The sequence below is a fragment of the Micromesistius poutassou genome (genome assembly GCF_964030765.1).
Source record: "Micromesistius poutassou genome assembly, chromosome: 22".
NCBI lineage: Eukaryota > Metazoa > Chordata > Actinopteri > Gadiformes > Gadidae > Micromesistius > Micromesistius poutassou.
In genome coordinates, this window is record NC_140292.1 from 11689472 (window position 1) to 11710783 (window position 21312).

At 43.0% G+C, this 21312-nt stretch overlaps 1 protein-coding gene across 1 annotated transcript in view; it reads right to left on the bottom strand.

The window, feature by feature from the left end:
* Positions 1 to 21312, bottom strand: part of LOC311367939 (neural cell adhesion molecule 2-like) — a gene marked incomplete at both ends in the record, with an annotated part of 171606 nt that overhangs the window by 67063 nt on the left and 83231 nt on the right. Inside the window, 3 exons of the mRNA XM_084486812.1 lie at positions 8179 to 8316; positions 12513 to 12656; positions 19427 to 19621. Coding sequence (XP_084342938.1) covers positions 8179 to 8316; positions 12513 to 12656; positions 19427 to 19621 — 477 coding nt within the window. The remainder of the gene's footprint in view (positions 1 to 8178; positions 8317 to 12512; positions 12657 to 19426; positions 19622 to 21312) is intronic.

A 21312-nucleotide genomic window follows, 5' to 3' on the forward strand; every position in this document is an offset into this window, starting at 1 on the left:
CAAAGACATCTTAAAACATATGATATGGGGACGCGGTCCTGTGGCCGCAACTGTGGGTCTATTTAATGATATGCAGCAATACATTAACAAACATTGTTTGTTACCAGTATTGTATACATTATCATTATCGACTTGTGTTCATAATATGCATGTGTCCCCCCGTTAATATATATCGCCATGGACTGTATTATGTGTTACGTGTTTAGTTTGCGTGTGTTTAAACAGATGGGTGCGTACACACATGCGCGCCAAGCATCACCCACATTCATTCATTCTTTTAAACACTCACTCGCAGTAAAACTATGTTTTCTCGCGATCAAATACTCATCAATCCTAAAAGTTATGGGCTTGTACACGATGTCTGTGTCAAGAAAATATGTGTTTGCTGTATGGTGTTTGCAGATGCATTTATTTAAAAGTACAACTTACCGCTGTATCAGCTGTTCTTTCCCAAATTATTTAACCAACCATTACCCTAAAACAAGATTTTGTTTTGGAAGGCTGGAATATACTTTGCTAGAATTAATTATTGTTATTATTATTATTTTAACGCATGGCATAGCCTACTATACTTCATTCATGCAGCCCTATGGAAAAATAAAATGTCCACAATCCACACACTATTTCTATGCAGTTTCACACATATGAACAATCTTAGACATAATATTTAAATCAGGCTAATTGTTTGCATGTTTGTGTATAGCCTACGTGTGTGTAAGCGTATGTTGCAGTTATGGTGCCATGGTCAAAATAGCAACACCAACTGCGCTATCCACTAGTGCATTTAGACCAGGAATTTTTCAGTCAGTAGCGCAATTGCATTGGCGCAATTTCTAGATCACTAAAATAGAACCAAGTATCATTTGTGCCGGAACACGCCTCTGCTTTTCGCCGACACGCCTCTCGAGGTGCAAGTGTAGTGGTGCCTGGTTGCTGTGGGGGAAAATCAGCTTTGCACCAGGTGCAAACTAGCAACGATATATGCGTCGGTGTTGAAAGTCATTTGTGCTGGGTGCAAAATAGGGCCCAGTGAGTGAAGCACATTCATATTGAGTGACTCAGACACAGACACAGACACTCAGAAACAGCGCGATGTGAGAAACGAAAGATGAGTACCACAACGAGTGAGGAAATTGTAAATAATATATATGAAGATAGTTCTTCTCAGATCTCAGGCGCCGCGGCCAGCATTGGTTCATGACAGTACTGGACATATCTCCATGCCCCATTTCCCCCTTTGATGGCATTATCATTATTCTGTTTAATGTAGGTATTTTCGTTATAACATGGATAGCAGGTATGGATATCATGATCTCATCTCTTATGTTTACATTTAACACTGCAAATGTTTTTAGAACACTTTTTTGTAGCACATGTTTTTGAGCACTTTATAATTGATAATTGTTAAGTTTTCATTGTGATGTTCATTTTCATTCAGACTTATGTTTATATTTATTTGAGTTTTCTATGGTTGTGTTGACATTCCTTTTCCCTGTCTGCCTACAATCAGGGGAAGGTTAAGTTTAAAATAAAACTGTTTGCGTTAATTTTTCTCCTGGTCTTTTAAAAGATTTTTTATCAATAATTATCGATATCGACCGATATGAAACACTATATACTATATCGTGATACAGTTTTCAGCCATATCGCCCAGCCCTAGAACACACACAAAGGATTCTCTGAAGGCAGTATCCTTTAGGAAGCACATACACACAAGGTGTTTGTTAAAGTAGTGATATTATGCCACCAGGTGTGAGTGTAATTAGCCATTACAAGCTGTTTATTTATTTATTTCATTCCGGTGTCGTGCCAATGTAAGAAGTGTATCCCGGCCGTGGGAGCACGCATGCATCCAGTGCAGGCGGAAGTACACATTACGCATCAAATTCATCCAAGGCTGATGTTTTTATAAATGTTGGTTATCAACAAGATTGTTAAGTAGTAATTTACGGCACGTCTGTCAAAATAAATGTTTTTATTCTACCTACGTGTTTACAATCATGTAACATTGGAATGTTACATGAAAGTTATAGGGGGTTAGGGGGGCACATATTTTGTCAGACTTTCTTTTTATTGTACTAAAACTATTCATTTATTGTACTAAAACTGTTCATTTTCAATGGGCATAAATGCTGCTGCATGAGTTCAGAGGTGGGGTAGTGCAGTATAAGCTTTTGTCCATAATGGCATTTTTTATTTCTTTTACTTTTATACTTTAAGCAGTTTTGAAACCAGTACTTACATACACTTTTACTTGAGTAAAAAGCTTGAGTTGATATAACTTCTACAGTCTTTTTAAACCCCAGTATCTATACTTCTACTGGAGTAATGAATGTGAATACTTTTGACACCTCTGGTTCAGTGCTCATTTTCCTGTCACCTAACCAGGAAGCTGTCAATCATCTGAAAGGGTGAATCGATATTACGAGCTGAAGAGTGTTTAATTCACGTTGTTTCAAAAGTACAATGAATGGCTCAGAGGAGCCTTACTTTGCAATTGGAGAATTTTCCATCTAAAGGAGATTAGCAGCGTACTTCAAATTTGCGTTTGCCATGCCGATCATCTCCTCCACACACACACACACACACACACACACACACACACACACACACACACACACACACACACACACACACACACACACACACACACACACACACACACACACACACACAGCCCCCCAGGGACCCCATCAATGGGAGCGGGGAGTCCTTGTCCGTGACCGGGCCCCTAGGACGTCAGTCACATGATCACTGCTTTTCTTTCTTTTTTTTGAATGCCAACAGTGACTACAATGACTGCAATTAGCTTTAAATTCATTGTCATAATTTATAATTACGACAATAAAAAAAGTTGTTCAGATCAGAGAGGCGTAGCCATTGATAATCAATCACGGAACCCAGGGTTAATTCCTAATGAATCGACTATGTCCAGATGACTTAGAGGCTGAGAGGCTGAGAGGCTCAGAGGCTCAGAGGCTGAGAGGCATGCTGTTAGAACTCGGAGCACAGAGCATCGTGAGTGCAGAGCTAAACATTCCAATGTTACATGATGCGTTTATGTTCTGTGATTGGTTCACCGCTCCCCCCACCTGATTTAAATTTCTCCTGCAGATGACTCTCCTATAAGTACGGTGGACTAGGGTCCACCAAATTAAAATAAATCATGGTTGATTCACCTCGCAGTGCTAGTCAATGATATAGCCTACAGTGTTCAACTTTAATAACATGGGTCAACGGTTTCTCCTGCTCCTTGCATAGGAGCCCTTCTTCACTGGAGAGGATGTGACCCTGGCCGGCTGGCTGTTTACATGGTCAGAGAAGCAGGAAGTGCTTTGAGTCAAGAGACTGGCTTATCATTCCTGACCATCACATCGCTGGGCTATGAATTATTTATGTTGTAAGGAAATACGAATGACCGAAATGAAAGGCAAACACATTTAAGCATAAATATAAATTTTTGGTGCCTCTGAATAAAGCTGTAAAGGGAAGATGTGTTGTTACGTGTGGTTTAATAGAACTGCATTTAATAGACTCAACACTTTCACAAGAACCAGCATTAGATTCTGTTAACTGTGAACGAGTTAGGACTCGTTCTGTTTCATTCTGTTTACCATTTATCCATTAGGATAAATGGTAAACAGACTGCATATATACAGCGCTTTTCTAACCAGTGGCCACTCAAAAGTGCTTTACAATATTGCCCAACACTCACCCTTTCAAACACACATTCACCCATTCATACACACATTCACACATTTACACACCAACGGCACAATGTCAGCCCCGCAAGGCGACAGCCAGCTCGTCGGGAGCAGTTAGAATGAAGTGCCTCGCTCAGGGACACCTCAACACTATAGGAGGAGCCGGGGATCGAACCAGCAACCTTCGGGTTATCAGCCAACCTCATAAGGATATATGTTCCCATGTGTGTGGTGTTGGTCAGTAGAGGACCTCAGAGGAGACAGTGTCACCTGACAGCCTTATCTAAACCTCATTGAGCTAGCTTAATTGTTTTTTTATTGGCATTCCATTCTTCTTTCAACCATGGGATTGACGGCATGAGTTGGTTAAAGACTTTAGATTAGGGTGGAGGAGAGGGAGATACGCAGGGAAGATATTGCGTTGTTCACCCCTAGCTAGACTTTCTCATCTTTCTCGGGGAGAACTCACTGTAAGTGAGGAGAAATGCGAAAATGAAAAAGGACACCTTTGAGTTTTCGTCTTTTTTGGGGGCAGGGTCACTCGCTCCCAAACGTGTCGCTAATTGAAATTTTCAATCACGGAGAAATCAAAAAAAAGGGCGCAAGGGAGGGAGAACTAGAGATGTAGCCGATCTGTGTTCACTCTATCGCTGATTAACTCTGTCGCCTTTGCCTTTCTGACAATGTTAATTAAGGAGTGGTCGGTGAGAAGCCAGCCTTAGCAGAAGCAGTGGTGGGTTTCAGCGTAAATATTGGAATGGAACGATATTGAGTTTGTAATTCCTGAGCTGAGGCTTCACACCATTGAAGGCCTTGTTAACGCGATCCATGTATCACTCAGGAGTTGAGCAGTGATTAAAGCAGCGGATTTAAAAAAGTACTTTAGCCAAGTACACGAAAAAGAACGAAAGCCTTTGTGTCTCAAGAGGGTATAAAAATACAACATATATAATCAAAAAAAAAAGTAAAAATATGATTTGTTTTCTTTCTACAAAATAGCGATGAAAGTCATAACCGTAGCAGGTTTAGAAGAGCTAACTTTTCTGCAGGTACTGGAAGTGTGGTTCAAGAGGGGAGTGGATTATGGGGTCCTAGGGGGTCTGGACCCTCACAGATGTGATGAGGGCTCCCTGGAGACCCACCACTCTTGGGTGGGTCTTAAAATTAAACTATTCAATTTAGATCTAGAATAGGTCTTCAATATTTTTTATTCCGCTTTTTCCGACAAACTCAATTCAGTTTGTACATCCACAATCCAAAAAGGACTACATTTAAAAAAATCTGCATCTCTGTCTGGTATCAGCGATTCGTCTTGTTTATCCAATGCAGAAAATATGAGAGTGAAAACTACAAATCCCCAATGTCTGCTAATCTGCTGCCCTCTAGTCTAACAGAAATGGACTCAGAGCCGCTGGATTTGCCTTGCATACACTTACGATTCCACCGATCTCCCACCAGTGTTTGGAATAACGCTGTTTAAAAGAATGGCGTTAGGTAACACCATTATTTTTTCAGTAACGGGGTAATCTAACTAATTACTGTTTCCGTCGTTACAACGCCGTTATCGTTACTGAACGTTAAATGCGGTGCGTTACTATGAATTGATTGAATAAACTGCGTAATCCGAACGCACCCCTGGCTGCACACACAAACTGCTAGTGAGGAGACCGGGTGGGTTAACAACGAGATAAGTGATTATTATTGGCTACGGCAGAGTCATGTTTCATGGTAGCCAATCAGAGCCAGTGTTTTTACACACAAGCCAGGATACGCGTGCCACGCGCACCACACACACACACACACCAAACAGATTCGAAGAAGCAGCAGAGATGGCGAGTCCGGAGCAATCCGATGAAAAGTTGGCATTTTCAAGGTGGACATATAAGCACTACTTCAAATTCATTTAATTTTTTTTTGACAACTTTGACAACTTTTTTTTTTTTTCCCACACATTGTTTTTTTAGCCCTTTTATAAGACGGAGATCTCTTTGACCTTCATATGTACACAGAGTCTGTCTGAGGAATACAATAAGCAACACTGAAGGTCATTTTAGATGAAAAAAAGCAGGAAGAAAAAAAGGCGGGAAAAACCGAGAAGAAAATAAAATGGCCTCAACACTAACATATAGGCCATGTCCCAATTCAGGGGCTGCATCCTTCGAAGGACGCATCCTTCGAAGGATGCAGCCTTCGTAGACCGTGAAGGCTGCATCGAAGGCCGAACGAGCATTGTGGAATGGGACGGTCTAGCCTACGGAGCATTTCCGGATTGCGTAACCAGCCATTAACGTCCTTTACCTTGCGTGACCACTCGCCGCTCCTGTCTCCTAGCAACCCTGACAGCTGCGGTTCAAACCGGACAGCGGAGGAGAAATATGGAGCCAGAAATCATAATTTTATTTGTTATGTTTTATCTTTTATTGGAGGAGTGGGAGAAGATTCACCGCCAGGTGAAGAGGAAGAGAGGACGTTGGCTTAACGTTAATTAGTTTAACGTTATATGTCTAGCATTAATGTCATTGAACTTTGACAATAAAGTTACATATTTAAAATGGTCCCAACCTTACTTTTATATAAAAAAAAATGTTTTTACATGTTTTGTCATTAAATATGTATTCGCTGCAGCTGCTGCTTCCGCTCTCTCCGCGCCATTTGTGAAAAAAATCAAACGCGCAATGAATGTTGGGATACGTTGGGCCGTGAAGGATGCATCCGATGCGTCCTTCAAATCCGGGAAACGAAGGCTGCATATCTCGGCCGCATTCGAAGGAGCCTTCGAAATGGGACAGCACTTGACGCGCCGCTGTGACGTATGCGGTCTTCAAATGCGTCCTTTGAAGGATGCAGCCCCTGAATTGGGACACGGCCATAGGCTATGATGGAATCATGCCCATTATATGCGATAAGATTTGCTACCTAGACCTCACATTGTTTTAGCGAGGATATGCTCTGTTTTTCAACTCAAAATCGTTCATGTATTTAAGAAGGCTGAAAGTGAGTTTCCCTTTTAACCCGAGTGTAAAGTAGCGTAGCAGTTGGCAGTTGGTTTGCTTATGCAACACACCGTGTGTTTCCTGGCCAGCATCCAGCATACATCCTCGTTTTCTGAGCATATGCTTGGTTGGTAAAAGGAGTTGTTTCGCTTGTTTTGATTATTAAAAGTATCGCTTGTGAAGAGAGCTCCACAAGGCAACTGTTAAGACACAACCGCGCACGCCTTTCTGAATTGTTCTACAATCGCAATTCCTAGTGTTGTATCAAAAGCGACTTATATTCCCGTACCACAGGACGAATTATAATTGGCTAAAAGTGACGATTACAGTTGCTGAGATGAATGATCAATAAATTAATAATTTAAACAGAGCATTAATAAAAGGTCTATGGATGTCTTTTACCACTGTGTTGAGAAACTTGAATATAAATGAATTGTAACCAGGGTGATAGTGCCAAGGAGAAGACACCTGATTGTGTTTGGTTGAACCTACCTAGGTTTAACCACAGGCTAGAATCGTCAAAAGTGGGCCTTGACACGAATAAAATGAAGGTCCCTTTTTCGTATTTTCAAATTACATTTCCTGTATCGTTATGGATTTTCTACCAAACAGAATTTGTGCAAGTGGATAAAGCTTTTACATTTACATTTGGGGCATTTAGCAGACGCTTTTATCAAAAGTGACTCACAATGAAGACGTTGACAATGCGTATTTCTACGGCGACCACTCTATACGAGTTTACTGTCTATATTTAAACCTTTACAGACACTATACAGACAGACATGTCTTCATTTCTATCTGTTTGTTTTATAACCTTTCTCTCCAGATGCACCCGCACGGACAATCAAAACAGTGGATGGTCGTGCAACAGTGTAAGAAAGTAAAAGTTTTAGTGAACTTCCCCAAATTCCAGCCTGTACATACATGGTTTCTTTAGTTCCACTCATCGTTTTGTTATTGTTTCTGATTGTTTCTGGCGTTAATTGAGGTTGCACACACCCAGACTTTCTCTCGCTGGAAGTCTGGAAAGGGGGGATGCCAGCATTCTTTTCCCCTGCCCACGTGTGATGTGCCCTAAGTGTCGTGTCTTATAGAAATAAATGCTGACAGATCAACTCTACCTCTACTCTGTGTCATCACTCATCATCTAGGCATACAAAGACATTTTAATATTAAAGGTGACATATTATACCACCAGGTGAGAGTGTCATTATCTGCCTCTTCTGACATCACAGGTGGGCGTGTCCACCTAGATGTGTGCTGGATAGATCAGTCTATCAGCCTACCCAGTGGACTGTAGCAAATGTAGCTCATCTATCCATCACACATCTAGGTGGACATGCCCACTTGTGATGTCAGAAGCGGCAGACTTTCCAAACGGCTTGTAACGGCTAATCACACCACACCTGGTGGTGTAATGTGTCACCTGTAATGTAACAGGCTGGTTAAAGTCTGTTACTGTCGCACGCGGCCAAACTCACCATTGACGACCACGGCAATGTCCACGAAGTCGATCTCGCCGCGCGCCTCGACGCTGGCCTCGCAGCGGTACAAACCCTCGTCGGCGTTGGTCACCTGATGGATCTGGAGGTTGTTATTGGCCAGCACCTGGAACCGGCCTTTAACAGGAGAGGGAGAGAGGGAGAGACAGAGAAAGAGAGAGGAAGGGTGGCAGTGAGAGAGAGAAAAAAGAGAGTGGAAGAGGGGGACACAGACAGAACCATTAGGGGTCAGCCAAATCATCTTGTTTTACTGTTTTTTCCCTGCATATATACTCAGACTGTGATTATCAGAGGACTTTTCAGAGATTTCTGTCCACGTCAGAAACATAGTATTACTCTGTGTCTGAGCAGATGTTAAACTTCATTGGACACCTATAGTATAACATGGTGTGATGCGCATTTGATATCTCGCAACATCTCTCATTAGAATTCTCCTACTATGGAAGTAAATCTGTCTCATCTGATTTTGAAAATAAAAAGCCATTGAATTTTAAGCACTGAATATTTATGCATTTTTCCACTGAATTAAAGCCATTGAATTTTTAGCTCGATTTAGCTTGATTTGATTTTAGTATTTTACAATCCCATACAATGGGATATGGTCCACCATCGTTGCTTCTTTCCCCATAAAAAACTACAGTCAGGTTGATTTACCTCTGAGCATTTCCTATTATAGGCTACTGTGTAAAACACTGTTTAGAATTAACATTTGTATCAAGAAAAAAAGACCCATCATCACAGCCGTTGCCGTTGGACATGGCTAAAACCTGCTCTGTACGCCTTCCCGCATCAGAGTCAGGTATCAACGAGTGACGCTCTTATTATTCACACTCGCTCTCCTTGCTTGATCGTTGAAAGTTTAAATTAATTAAAGTTAAAAATAACTTTGAATATTTAGTTAAATTCAGAAGGAAAAAAATCAGATACGTTATTTCAATGCATAAATATTCAGAGCTAAAAATTCAATGGCTTTAATTCAGTGGCAAAAAATCCAGATACGTTATCTCAATGCATAAATAATGCTTAAAATTCAATGGCTTTTATTTTCACAATCCGATGAGACAGATTTACTTCCATATCCTACACAACTCAACAGCAGTGAAGAGTGTCACTAACATCCGTATTCGCTCAGCATCAAACTGTCAGCAGGGCCGCTAACAGCGACAACAGAGTGGGTTTAGAACGGTAAATGGTCCTCATTTATATAGCGCTTTAATCCAAAGCACTTTACAGTGTTGACTGACATCCACCCATTGCACACCGACGGCGGAGTCAACCACGCAGGGCGACAGCCAGCTCGTCAGGAGCAGTCAGGGTGAGGCGTCTCGCTCAGGGACACCACGACACTCAGCTAGGAGAAGCCCGGGATCGAACTAGCAACCTTGCGGTTACCAGCCAACCCGCTCTACCTCCTGAGCTACTGCTCCTCCTTAGCTTTAGCGAGCTATGCTGGCTGCCCGCATGGCTACACTATGTGAAGGGTTTTAAAAGAAAATAACAGATAAAGCCGGGGCGGCCGTGATTAGAGACGCTGACAAGTATGAATTAAAAGTATTTTGTGAAATTAGTGCTGTTTGTCTTGTTTGAAATGAGCTGTCAGTTGTTCCGACGGCACGGCGTCTTACCGATACCTCGCTAACGTTCCGTCTTTTTATATCTATTCTTTCGGAGCTGAATGAGCGAGAGATGATTAACCGACAACCCCCGAGTGACCCATTCTCCTCCTTTTCTGCTTCTCCGTCTTTCATTTCCTCGATCAGAAAGCGGTCGTTTGTCAGGTGAACACAGAAATGTAATCCGCTGTAATGAGCAACTAACCGCCGTAAGCCGCCATTTTATTCAGGAGCTAAAGCTAAATAAGGGGACTTATTTTGTAAATTTGGTTATTCGTTAACTATCCCAAAATAACTGGAACCCCCCCAAAAAAACTGAAAATACTAACAGTAAACTATACTCTATTATATTATACTATAATAACTGACTACTAGTGATGGGTCGTTTGTGAACGAATCAGTTCGAATGAACGACTCTTTAACAAGAACGAACCGACCTGATTCCCCGTTTCAGTTCTCTCTCGTTCGTATCGTTCGTTCTCCGAGACTCGACTTCCAGACCCACCCACTAGTCGCTGAGTTGCGCTGACTCGCAAGTCGCTGTTCGTTCACTGACTGTGTTTAGCGGTGAAGACTCGAGGACTGAGAAGTCACGAGAGCCAGACGGGCAACAACATCCCGATTCCGAACATGAAGCGCTCCTCAGCTGAAAGGAACTTAGTTAATGCTGTGTTGATTGATGACCGTTTGCACCATTGTGATTCGTTTGAGAATGAGAACGAGGGAGGAGCTGAGTCTGACTCAGCTGAGAACCGTGCATTCCATGATTCACCGCTACCGGAAACGCGACTGAACGAACAAACAAACTAACAATTATTTTTGGCGAACTGACCAACGTGAACTGAATCAAGCAAACACATCATGAAATCCACCACTACTGACTACTAGGGCTGTAACGATATGCATATCGAAACCAAAATCGCGACACTCAGAGCCAGCAGCCAGCAAAGTCTCCCGCCCTTTTTTAAACACATACCGCTCGCTCTCCTTGCTCGTCCACTCGCTGACACCACTCACGCACACACGGCCATTCTCGCGCACACACATACGCTATGAGATAACACTAGGCCTCGTTATTGCGAATCAGACATTCATGTTTTTTCTATTTGAAAGTTAGGCTATTAAACATGTTGCATTCTATACGACCTGATTATGTCATTATTTAAGCTACTTAGCCTAATTAAGAAGCGATAATAGGATATTTGTCCGGCATATCATCAAAATGTCCGGAAAACAAAACCTATGCAGGTCACTTTGACCGGCACTGTTTTTTTCTAGCGGGAACCCTGGTTAGTGCCACCAAACTATTCAAATGACTATTATTTATTTGACATTAATATTTTTAAATACGTAGGCCTAAACCACAAAACTAGTTGAGGATTATTTTGCCTACCTGCAAGCATCCTCCAACTAAATGTTATATTGAGTTAATTGTTATATAAGTATGGATGTATGGGATGTATCGAACCATGGGTCAAAAATCGTGATACAAACCAAATGGTGAGTTGGTATCGTTAGGGCTGTGGTATCGTTACAGCCCTACTGACTACTATACTTTACTTTTTTAATTTGGTAATTCCCTAACTATCCCAAAATAACTGAAAGAACACTGAAAAATAAACTACTGCTTATATTATACTATACTTATGGTGACTATTATACTTTACAGGTGACTTTTTTTTATTGTTAATTTGCCAACAATCCCAAAAGAAACGACCCCCCCACACACTAAAAGAAAAATACTTACAGTAAACTATACTCTTCTATATGATACGTTACTTTACTGCAGTATAATCTTAAACTATGGGTCGGGCCTGACAATTCACAATAGAGTAGCAACAATACCAGTGAGCTCTGAGTTTTCCCAGTCTGAAGTGGTTCAACAGATACACCGGGAATACTCTTTAGAGTCCTGATATGAAAGACATTAAGAACCACTGCTACACTATACTCTACACATCAACAAGACTCTACTATACATTAACATTTATATTTAGGGCATTTAGCAGACGCTTTTATCCAACACAATTTATAATTAGTACATTGTCAAAAGAAAGAGAAACAACAATATATCTCTGTGGGTACAGTAAGGACGTTCATAGAACCAAGTGCCAAGCACTAACCATCACTAGGTCAACCCATTCCTGGTATGCAACAAATATAGCTTGGATAAGACGCTACACGATGCTCAGTGCTACATCAAGTGCCAGGATTTACAAAGATACACTAAGTGTGTAACAGGGGTGTTTTAGGAGAGTAAGGGAGGAGGAGGGGCGGTGGGGGGTAAGGGGGGGGGGGCTATGCAGAGTCAAGGTGAACTCTGAACAAGGGAGTGTTGGGTCTCTTGCGGATGCTGGCTAGCGACTCTAATGCACAACGCCCTGCTCAGACAGACATACTTTATTCATCCCATTGGGGAAATCCAGGTATTCAATAGATCTCGAAGTCAGTCAACAGACTATTTACAAACAACTAAATGGACAAACAGTAAAAGTCAATCAAGTAAATCAATACAAAGTTAGCAATAGTGCACATTATTGAAAATGCATATCAAAAAATAAAAAACAGCCTGAGGTAGATGAATAAATATTACACAATTGCACATTGTCCAGTGTGTGTGTGGTGAGTGGGTTGGGGAGAGAGAGGTGTTGTGTCGTCTGATGTGGGGACTAAGCAGTGAAGGAGGGCGGCGTCACTCACTGCGCTGGTCCTCAGTGATCTCCTGGTCCCGCTGGTACCACACCACCACGGGCGCCGGTGAGCTGATGACGTCACACACCACCTCGGCACGCTCGCCGTAGCGGAACTCCTGGGGCGAGCGCACGTCGCGGAAGGTCAGCCTCTCTGAGGGGGGGTCACATACCAGATCAGAGGTCAGGGGTCAGAGGTCAAACACCAGGTCAGAGGTGAGAGATGTCAGACAGGAAGCAGACAAACACCAGGTCAGAGGTGAGAGAGGTCAGACAGGAAGCAGACAAACACCAGGTCAGAGGTCAGAGGTGAGAGAGGTCAAACAGGAAGCAGACAAACACCAGGTCAGAGGTCAGAGGTGAGAGAGGTCAAACAGGAAGCAGACAAACACCAGGTCAGAGGTCAGAGGTGAGAGAGGTCAACATGGGGACGTCTTTGCGATGTGAGGATCGATACCGAAATGCAAAGTGCTGGAACGAATGCAGTGGTTTTGAGTTTTAAAACGGTTTTTAAACTGTAACCTCTTTGGTTTTCCCGCCATTTTATTTCCTAATCCAATTATCGGGAACGATTCCTGGGTTTCATTTGTGAGATTATTCGCCATTTTGAAACAAAAGGGACGTTACTAAAGGTGCAGGTTTAAATCCGTCAAAGGTTAAACTCAGTTTGAATCAATCAAACTGTGTGTGCTGAGATCTGGGCTCAGTCTAGGTGAGGTGCATTATGGGTCGTCCACTGGCCTGCACTCAGCCAAGGACTTCACTGTGGTTAAATCAGCCCAGATGTACGGCTCAAGAGAACACTGGGGTGGCTTCACCTCCTGGATGACGAAGAAACATGGCGGGGGATTCTCTGGACCACCTTACTACCTGTGAAGGACGTTTAACACTAAAGTCTACTTTAAAGAAGACTTTAAAGCACAAATTACACTTTAAAGCAGACCTATGAAGGACGTTTAACACTAAAGTACACTTTAAAGCAGACCTATGAAGGACGTTTAACACTAAAGTACACTTTAAAGCAGACCTGTGAAGGACGTTTAACACTAAAGTACACTTTAAAGCAGACCTATGAAGGACGTTTAACACTAAAGTACACTTTAAAGCAGACCTGTGAAGGACGTTTAACACTAAAGTACACTTTAAAGCAGACCTGTGAAGGACGTTTAAAGTACACTTTAAAGTAGACCTGTGAAGGACGTTTAACACTAAAGTACACTGTAAAGCAAATCTACACTATCCAAAATTGACCGTTTCCCCCTTCTTATCGACAGTTCCTCAGTTTCCCCCTCCCCTCAGGTTAAGAGTCTGGGTGTCATCCTTGACAGCACTCTATCATTCAAATCTCACATCAATAACACCACTCGGGCTGCCTACTTTCATCTACGTAATATCAATCGACTCCGTCCCTCCCTCACTCCCAACACCGCCTCCATCCTTGTCCACAGCCTCGTCACCTCCCGTCTTGATTATTGCAACTCTCTCCTCTTCGGTCTCCCTCACAAGTCTCTCCATAAGCTTCAACTGGTTCAAAACTCCGCTGCACGTATCATCACCAAAACCCCTTCTTCCCACCATATCACTCCCATCCTACGGCAACTTCACTGGCTCCCGGTCACATTACGAATCCAATTCAAAATCCTTCTGTATACTTTCAAAGCTATCCACAACCTCGCCCCTCCATACTTGTCTGATTTTCTCCACATTGCCACTCCAGCACGCTCCCTCAGATCTTCCTCCTCTCTCCACCTCACTGTCCCCCCTGCTCTCCTCAGCACCATGGGGAGCAGAGCTTTCAGTCGCTCTGCTCCCCGACTCTGGAATTCTTTACCATCTCACATCCGTAACATTGACTCTCTCCCTCTTTTCAAAACAAAAATCAAAACCCACCTGTTTCAAATTGCCTATCCACCCCACCACCCCTCACCCTAACACTTCCCTTTTATTCTGCACATTTTTATTTATTTGTTCTTTTCATTATTCATTTTTACTGATGTGTTTATTGTTGTTTACTCTGTGCTTTTAATGTTGTTTATTCCGTGCTGTGTGTTTTGTTTTGGTATTGTTTATTGATGATTTATTCTGTGTTTTTGATGATTTTAACTGCTGTAAAGTGTCCTTGAGTGGCGTGAAAGGCGCTTCTAAATAAAATTTATTATTATTATTATTATTATTATTAAAGCAGACCTGTGAAGGACATTTAACACTAAAGTACACTTAAAAGCAGACCTGTGAATGACGTTTAACAGTCCACAGTACACCCGAGGCAAATAAATTATAACGACTATCGATGTAAATGTCTGTGTTGATAGAATAATGTCAGAAATAAAACTATCCTTGCATCGCATTGCATTTTGAGGGACTACTTTCTCAGCAGTGGCAGAATTTTATTTTGTAAGTAAACTGAGAAGTGCACTCCAGTCAGGACACCTAGTAGTACCCTAGTACAGTGGGATTGAATCACATTTTATTCATTAGTAAGCTACATGGGTATGCCGTCTTTTAGAACCTTTCATTACCTCCACTAAAGAGAAAAAAAAGAGTGCATCGTCATTGTACCCAGCACTTCTGAAAATGCACTTCCGAATGCGTCTCTGTCCCCAGCACATTTAAATTTTTTATACATTCTCTGCACTGGCACCACCAGTCTCCAGATGTTCTGTCCTGGTTCTCTACTGCAGCTCCAGCGGGGCCTGTCTCTACAGACACGCTTTCTCTTTCTGCTCTTTGGGCGTCCATCTCTATCAGTTCTTCGTCAGTGTATTCCGGCTCATACAGGTATGGTTCGTTGGATACAACTAATTCCTCATCATCATTCCTTCAAAGTCAGACACATCGCTAGGTCTTTCGTGGCCATCTCTTGTTTATTGAATAGGCTAATAAAATTACTTTGTGCACTGTTCTCTGCTTCTGTAGCAATGACAATAGAATAGATCCGGTTGCCTAGGTAATATCAGTCTGCCGCTGCTGTAGCCTTCTACAGGGAAGTATAAATTACCCTGCTGCTGAGACACAGTCGCTCAAAATGCAATGCGATGCAAGGGTAGTTTTATTTCTAACATTATTTCTAACATCTAACATCATTATTATCAACACAGACATTTACATCGATAGTCTGGCGTTATAATACCAAATGTGGAAAATCACAAGTGCTACAAATGTTGAAGGAAAAAAACGAAATGGCAAAGCAGTGTGGTGAAAATCCTAAAAAAGCAAATCAAAGTGTTGAAAATGAAAAGCAGAGTGAATGTATTGTTCAGGAGGAGGGGAATAATGCAGTAAAAGAGCCAGCAGAGAGTGATGAGGCTGGGCCCATACCTGCTGCAGCAGAGGAATGCAGTGGCAGTGAGGAAGGGTTGATGGAGGAGGAAGATAAAGTGTGGAAGACTCCTCTCCTTAAGAGGAAAAGGGCAGTGAAACCTGTGGCTCCAAAGCCAAGAAATCAGCTGGTAGTGAAGGGCAGGAGGAGCAGACAGAGTCAGAGTCTAATGAGAAGGAGGAGGAGGAGCAGGCAGAGTCAGAGTCCAGTGAGGAGGAGGAGGAGGAAGAGGAGGACGGTGCCAGACAGTCAGCCTCTCACAGACCCACTGCTGCTTTCTGCTTCTCAGTTGGATGAGTTGTACACAGTACATAGTATACAAATGTTCCTTCAAAAAACAAAAAATATGAAAAAAATGGTCATCAAATTTCCAATTTGATGACTATTTTGCAGATAAAAAATTTGCTATCAGTCAAGTCTCAGATGAGCATCAGTGGGGAGGGAGGGTTCTCTGAGCAAGAAGTTTACAGATTGAAGAAAATTGCTCTGAGACTCAAACAAGGTCTTAACAATGATGAAGACTGAGTGTTTGTCTGTGTGTCTCTCCTCACATCAATCTTTAAGGTTTTTAAGGTTTCCACACTTAATTTAAACAGAGCTAGATATGTGAGGAAGAGAATTATTATTATTTTTTTTGTATTTATCAATGTGTATGCCCCAAATTATGGTCCAGACAGAGTCCAGTTTTTAAATGAACTTAGTTTGGTTTTAAATCAGGGTGTGCCAGATGATTATTTGTTTTTGGGAGGGGATTTTAACTGCACAGCTGATGATAAATACGATAGGAATCATACAGAACCTCACGCACCCTCTCGGAAGGCAATGCTAGCACTCAATGAGACTCACAGTCTGAGTGATGTATGGAGGAAAATCCACCACAATATAAAGCAGTACACTTGGGTCCACAGCAGGGAACTTGTTTTATCTTTAGCTAGGTTAGACAGGTTTTATTCCTAGCATTTTCAAAGGGTGTAATATATGTCCAGTAGGCTTCTCAGACCATTCAATGGTCATATGTGAGGTTTTTATTGCAAATATGAAGAGCAAGTCTGCATATTGGCATTTTAACACAGCTTTGCTCTTAGATATGCATTTTAGAGAGGTTCTTATTTATTTGTGGAAAGGTTTTAGAGAGAGGAAGGGGGTTTTATGTGTTTAAAACAATGGTGGGATCATGGCAAAGAACAGATGAAGCAGCTTTTTCAACAGTACACTCTCAATGTCTCTCGTGACATCACCAAGTCTATGAAAGATCTGGAGGTAGATATAGTGGCACTGCAGAGTTCTGCACAGTCCACAGGAAATGGAGGCTGTGTTGAGAACCTCAAATCTAAAAAAAAAAAAGCCGTGCTGGCAGACCTGCTGGGCTCCAGAGCGCAGGGGGCGCTAGTCCGCTCATGGTCCCAGAGCACTTCTTTAATGGATTCCCCGTCCAAGTTACCTTCAGTCTGGAGAAGAAGAACGGCCAGAGCAGACAGATCCATGCACTGCGGTCAGAGGACGGACAGCAGCTCATAGACACAGCAGACATCAGGAGCAGAGCGGTGGGTTTCTATGTGAAGCTGTACAGCAGTGAGTACCAGGGGGATGATGCTGCTTTCGAGGTGTTGCTGCCCTGCAGAGTGTACAGGGGGGTAAGGCCCCCGGCATCGATGGGTTGCCCTCTGAGTTCTACAAATTTTTCTGGGCTGAACTGAAAGAGGACATGCTGGGGGTTTTCTAAGAGAGCTTTGAGGAATCCTCTCTCCCCCAGAGCTGCAGGAGGGCTGTGCTTACTCTGCTGCCCAAGAAAGGAGACCTGGAGGAGATCAAGAACTGGAGGCCTGTCTCACTGCTGTGCGTGGATTACAAGCTTCTGTCAAAAGTCCTGTCCAACCGGCTGAAGAAGGTGAATGACCAGCTCATTCACCGGTCTCAGACTTACTGTTTGCCTGGCAGGTCAATTGTTGACAATGTGTCACTTATTAGGGATATTTTGGAAGTCTCCGGTTCTTTGGGCTTAGATACTTGTCTGGTTTCTTTAGACCAGGAGAAAGTTTTTGATCGGGTTGAGCACCGTTACCTTTGGAAAGTTTAACAAAGGTACGGCCTCAGCCCGGGTCTGATAGCTAAGGTGAAGGTCCTGTATGAGGACATTGAGAGTGTGCTAAAGATAAATGGTGGTCTATGTAAACCTTTTAAGGCAGAAAGAGGTATTCGACAAGGCTGCTCCATGTCTGGTATGTTGTATTCACTGTCCATAGAACCCATGTTGCACAATGTTTGTTGTTTTATTGATGGCCTGTTTTTACCTGATATTAGTACAAATTTTATTTCATCAGCCAATGCAGACGACATCATGATTTTAAATTTTTGATTGTTGAACTGTTTGGGAAGATCTGAGGCGCTGGCAGTTGGGAGGTGGTCTGTGCGCGACCCAGCTGCCTGGGGCAGCCCCCCAGGCAGCTGGGGTGCGCACAGACCACCTGGTGGAAGAGGGGGGGGTTTAAATACCTGGGGGTTCATCTGGATGAACAGACCGAACAGAAGAAATGGGAGGGTGTGCTGGAGAAGGTTGAGGGGAAGCTGGCTAAGTGGAGGTGGCTGCTTCCCCACATGTCCTACAGAGGAAGGGTCCTCATCATCAATAATCTTGTAGCGTCAACCTTGTGGCACAGACTGAAATGTTTAGAACCCCCTGCTGGGCTCTTGCAAAATTACCGTCCAAATGGTAATTTTTTTCTGGGATGAGTTGCATTGGGTTCCTCAGAGTGTACTATATCTTCCAAAAGAAGAGGGGGGGCAGGGGTCAGTACACCTGGGGAGCAGAGCGGCGGCTTTCAGGCTGCAGTTTATCCAGTGGTACCTCTCGGGGCAGGATGATGTCGTCTGGAGACAGGTAACAGGCAGGGAGGGACCCGGTGTGGAAGGAGAGGCTGCAGGGCCGTGTGCCTGTGTGGAGGCTCCTTTACAAGCCTCCACTCAACAAGCGAACAGGAGACCTGCAGTGGAGGATCCTGCAGGGGGCGCTGGCTGGGAATGGTTTCATTGCAAAAATCAACCCAACAGTGTCCGAGAACTGTCCATTCTGTGACCAAACTGAGACTCTGGTCCATTGCTATTTGGACTGCCACAGACTGAGTTTCATTCTATATTTTACTAGTGTTTTTAAATCGTGGAGAGGTTTGGTCGGAGGCTGCTTTTATCTTTGGTGCTGGTTACGATAAGGAAATTTTAAAAAAATTGTGTTTGTTGAACTTTGTGGTCGGGCAAGCCAAAATGGCTGTTTATAAAAGCAGGAAGAACCAGGTAGAGGGGGAGGCAGGCCTTGGGCTGGCAGAGATGTTTGGGGTCCTGGTGAAGGCCAGAGTCAGGGTGGACTTCAGGTACCACTCACTGATGGGCACAATGGTGGAGTTCAGGGACGCAGGGGGGAAGCTCTGTGTTTTAATGAGTGTGATTTATTTATATATTTATTTCATATTGCTGTCTAATCTAAAGATTGTGTAAAATGGTAAATTAAAAGTTTTTTTCAAAATAAAAAACAAAACAAAAGAACTCTCATCGTCTGTGTATGGTGTGTACATGTGTGTGTGTGTGTGTGTGTGTGTGCGCTGGCTACTCACGGTAGACCTCTAGCACCACGGTGGCCTCCTGGCTCCGCCCCCGGGCGTCGGTCGCCAGGCAGCGGTAGACGCCGGCGTCCTCCACGGTGGCGTTGTAGAGGACGAGGCGCGAGCGCCACGCCTCGCTGTGCAGCGCCGCCGCCACGCGCTCGCCCCGAGGGCCGAACCACTCCAGACGCACCGGGTCCCCTAGGGCTGGGGTTAGGGAGAGAGAGGTCAAAGGTCAGGGAGAGAGAGAGACTCGCCCCGAGGGCCGAACCACTCCAGACGCACCGGGTCCCCTAGGGCTGGGGTCAGGGAGAGAGAGGTCAAAGGTCAGAGAGAGAGAGAGAGAGAGAGAGAGAACTTTTTCAGAAAAACTTAAGAAACACCTTTTTAAAGAAGTTGAAATCATTTGGATTTTCCTTCACAAAGACAAAAAGGACGGCAAACCTTCATCATAACATTAACAAACATCCAAACACACAGATTTCATACTTAACTTTGGACAAATCACCCCGAGGGACCTTCTTCAACAAGGATTATTTCAAGGACACTCCAAAGGATTACTTCCCACTTTGGAAGCTAAACAAACACGGGGAAATACCGGCTAATTTGGAACTGAGTGAGTACTAGACAGTCTGAAGAAACTTCACCAAACAGAAAGTGAAATATATTGAAAGAATCTAGAAGGTGAGAGAGAGAGAGAGGGTTAGAGAGTGAGCGGGTGAGAGAGAGGAGAGAGAAAAATAAATAGTTAGAGAGAAAGAGAGAAAGAGATTTAGATAAATAGATGTACACCACAATACACTAACAACCTCTTTGTCTCGCTCCACTTTCTCTCCCTTCCTTCCACACTCGGACAATAAGTTCACCAGTGAAGCCTTAATTCATTTGTCCCACATGCAGTCGATTCTCCCAGCTAGCAGTTTTTAGAAATGTACATTTCTCCTTCCCTATTTTTACGGCTTGCAATCTCCAAAGTGAGTTTTTTAAATGTATTTTGGGGTCCGTTCCCTGCGATGATGTGCTCTACATTTCTCTTTTGACTGTAGTTGTGGGAAAACAACGTGAAGGATATGAATGAGTCTGAGAAATATTAACAGATTTTAAGTCGCAGTTATATATTGTTTTTTTCTCCTCGTATCTGCGTGACTGAGAGGTGATTTGCTTGTCAAAGCTAAATACAGAATTCCCAAAGAGAAATTAAGATGAATATCTATCCAACGCAAAATCAGTAATTGCCCTCGGATCTGTTTAATTGCTTTGATATTTCGATTCCGAACGGATCTAAAAACAGACTTATATTGATCTAAGGGAAAGAATGAAACAGTGAGTTATAATTAAATCGGTTGAACATTTTGCTGCCAAAACACAATCCCTTAAGATGTGTATGCACTCCCTTTACACCACAATACTCACACACTCTACAGAAATACTACACACTCACCTTCCGATTCACACAGTGTTATCCAAACTCACGTCGCCTTCGTATCTCTCTCACTCTCTCTTTCTCTTTGTGTGTCTTTGGGGCCTTTAAGTGTAAGTGAACCTCTCCGCTAGCTAGCTACAGTTTTGTGATACTTTTGTGGTACACAAACCACCCTTAAGGCCAATTTCCACCAGAACCGTCAAGGTTCTGGATAGAGTAGACAATAGAAACCATTATAGTCAATGTTGGCTATTCCACTGGATACGGCAGCGGCACGGCACGGAACCGTCCCCAAACCCGCACTTAGTTTACGATACTTGCTTCTTCTATTTTTGAAAGTTGCCGTTTGCAACCGTGTCTCAGAACACTTCTACAGCCAATCAGTTTGTATTTGCTCATGAATATTCATGAGCTCACATCGACCCCTATGCAATTTACTAATGGTAATATTATACAGTCTATCTATGGTATCAAT